This window comes from Otolemur garnettii, unplaced genomic scaffold (assembly GCF_000181295.1).
Source record: "Otolemur garnettii isolate 467f Iridium unplaced genomic scaffold, OtoGar3 scaffold00074, whole genome shotgun sequence".
Taxonomy (NCBI): domain Eukaryota; kingdom Metazoa; phylum Chordata; class Mammalia; order Primates; family Galagidae; genus Otolemur; species Otolemur garnettii.
Window position 1 is genome coordinate 1,894,633 of NW_003852469.1, and position 1,687 is coordinate 1,896,319.

A 1,687-nucleotide genomic window follows, 5' to 3' on the forward strand; every position below is an offset into this window, starting at 1 on the left:
TGTGGTTTTACTGCTCACAGCAACCTCCAACTCCTGGGCTCAAGCGAGTCTCCTGCCTCAGCCTCCCAAGTAGCTAGGACCACAGACGCCGGCCACAACACCCGGCTATTTTTTGGTTGCAGCCATTGTTGTTTGGTGGGCCCAGGCTGGATTCGAACCCACCACCTTAGGTGTATGTGGCTGGCGCCTTAGCTGCTTGAGCCACAGTCGCCAAGCCGAAAAAGACATTTCATAACCGGAGTACCTGTGTATTTATTGGTACTAAGCTGTCCTTTGTAGATTTTGTAACACATGGTATTTGTGCTGTTACAGGATTTGAAAACCTACACAGTTGTAGCCCCCAGCCCAGAGCTCATCCTCTTGTAGAGGGGGATGAACTGTCATGCTCAGGGTCTCTATCCCATGGTCACTAGCACTCACGGGGCTTTTCCTGGGGCTGGCTGGCTTTCTTGTGCCAGTTTTCTGGCAGTAAGTTGGTAAAATACAGGGTCAAGGCAGTTACCTTGATTATATTGTGCCCATTGAATTTTTTCCTGTTTTTACAGTCATAAACTGTGGTTCAGCAAGGTTCTTTGAGTTTTGTTTCTGTCTCCCTGGTGTCAATGACCCCATCCAGTTGCAGCATCTGTACGTTTAGTCCACATATGTGAGTCAAGTCCTGCAGTCGTCAGCAGAGACTAGAATGAGTCGTATGTAGGAGTCTGTCTAGATCTGTAACTTTTGGAATTTAAGAACCACTTAGTGGCTTTCTGTTTGCAAATCCTGTAACGTATTAATGGTTAGATCTTCATAATAGATTTGAGGAAGAAGGAAAAGTTCGAAAGTCTTCTCTTCAAACAGACCTCGGGTGACTTGATGAGTCTGGTCCTCACAACAGCCCAGGTGCTGGGATCGGCGATGGGCCCGCATTACGCTGGGCGGACCTGAGACCTCGGTGTGTCTCGGAGCTGAGAGGAGGCAGATGGTTACCTGGGTCCTTGTAGAGTTAGCTCATGCTCTTTCCAGAGCATCATCCAGACATTTCATGAAGCAAATATTTTGCTTGTAGGCAATGAAATCTCCAGAGCTAAAAGACCGGCTGGAAGAATCTGAAAAGCTAATTCAGGAAATGACTGTGACCTGGGAGGAAAAATTAAGGAAAACGGAGGAGATCGCACAGGTCTGTGTCCCCTGGCTGATGACGGCTGTAGGCCTCACGTTAACGTGTGTGGTGGGAGGAAGGTGGTGTTTCTGATTCCTTTTGATTTTTATCTTTGCTGATGGCCCCACTAACAGGAACATAAATCTAAGAGAATTTGAGGGATAAACAAGGTATAATTGTAGTTTATATTACATAAAAAATAAATTTTTAGTGTCAGTAATCTTTAAAACAAAATACTGTTTTTGTTATGGTCTCTGTTGCCCTGGTAGAGTGCTTTGGTGTATGAGTTTATAGCAGCCTCAAACTCGTGGGGTCCAGTGATCCTCCTGCCTTAGCCTTCTAAGTAGCTAAGACTATAGGCCCCTGCTATAACACCTGGCTACTTTTTCTATTTTTAGTAGAGACAGGGTCTCACGCTTATTTGGGCTGGTCTCAAACTCTTTTTTTTTTTTTATTTTTGAGACGGAGCCTCAAGCTGTCCCCCTGGGTAGAGTGCCGTGGCATCACGCTCACAGCAACCTCCAACTCCTGGGCTCAAGCGAGTCT

The 1,687-nt window shown here is 46.2% G+C and overlaps 1 protein-coding gene across 1 annotated transcript in view; it reads left to right on the plus strand.

The window, feature by feature from the left end:
- Positions 1-1,687, plus strand: part of KIF13B (kinesin family member 13B) — a 161,898-nt gene that overhangs the window by 71,243 nt on the left and 88,968 nt on the right. The window contains exon 12 of the mRNA XM_023515544.1: positions 1,049-1,159. Coding sequence (XP_023371312.1) covers positions 1,049-1,159 — 111 coding nt within the window. The remainder of the gene's footprint in view (positions 1-1,048; positions 1,160-1,687) is intronic.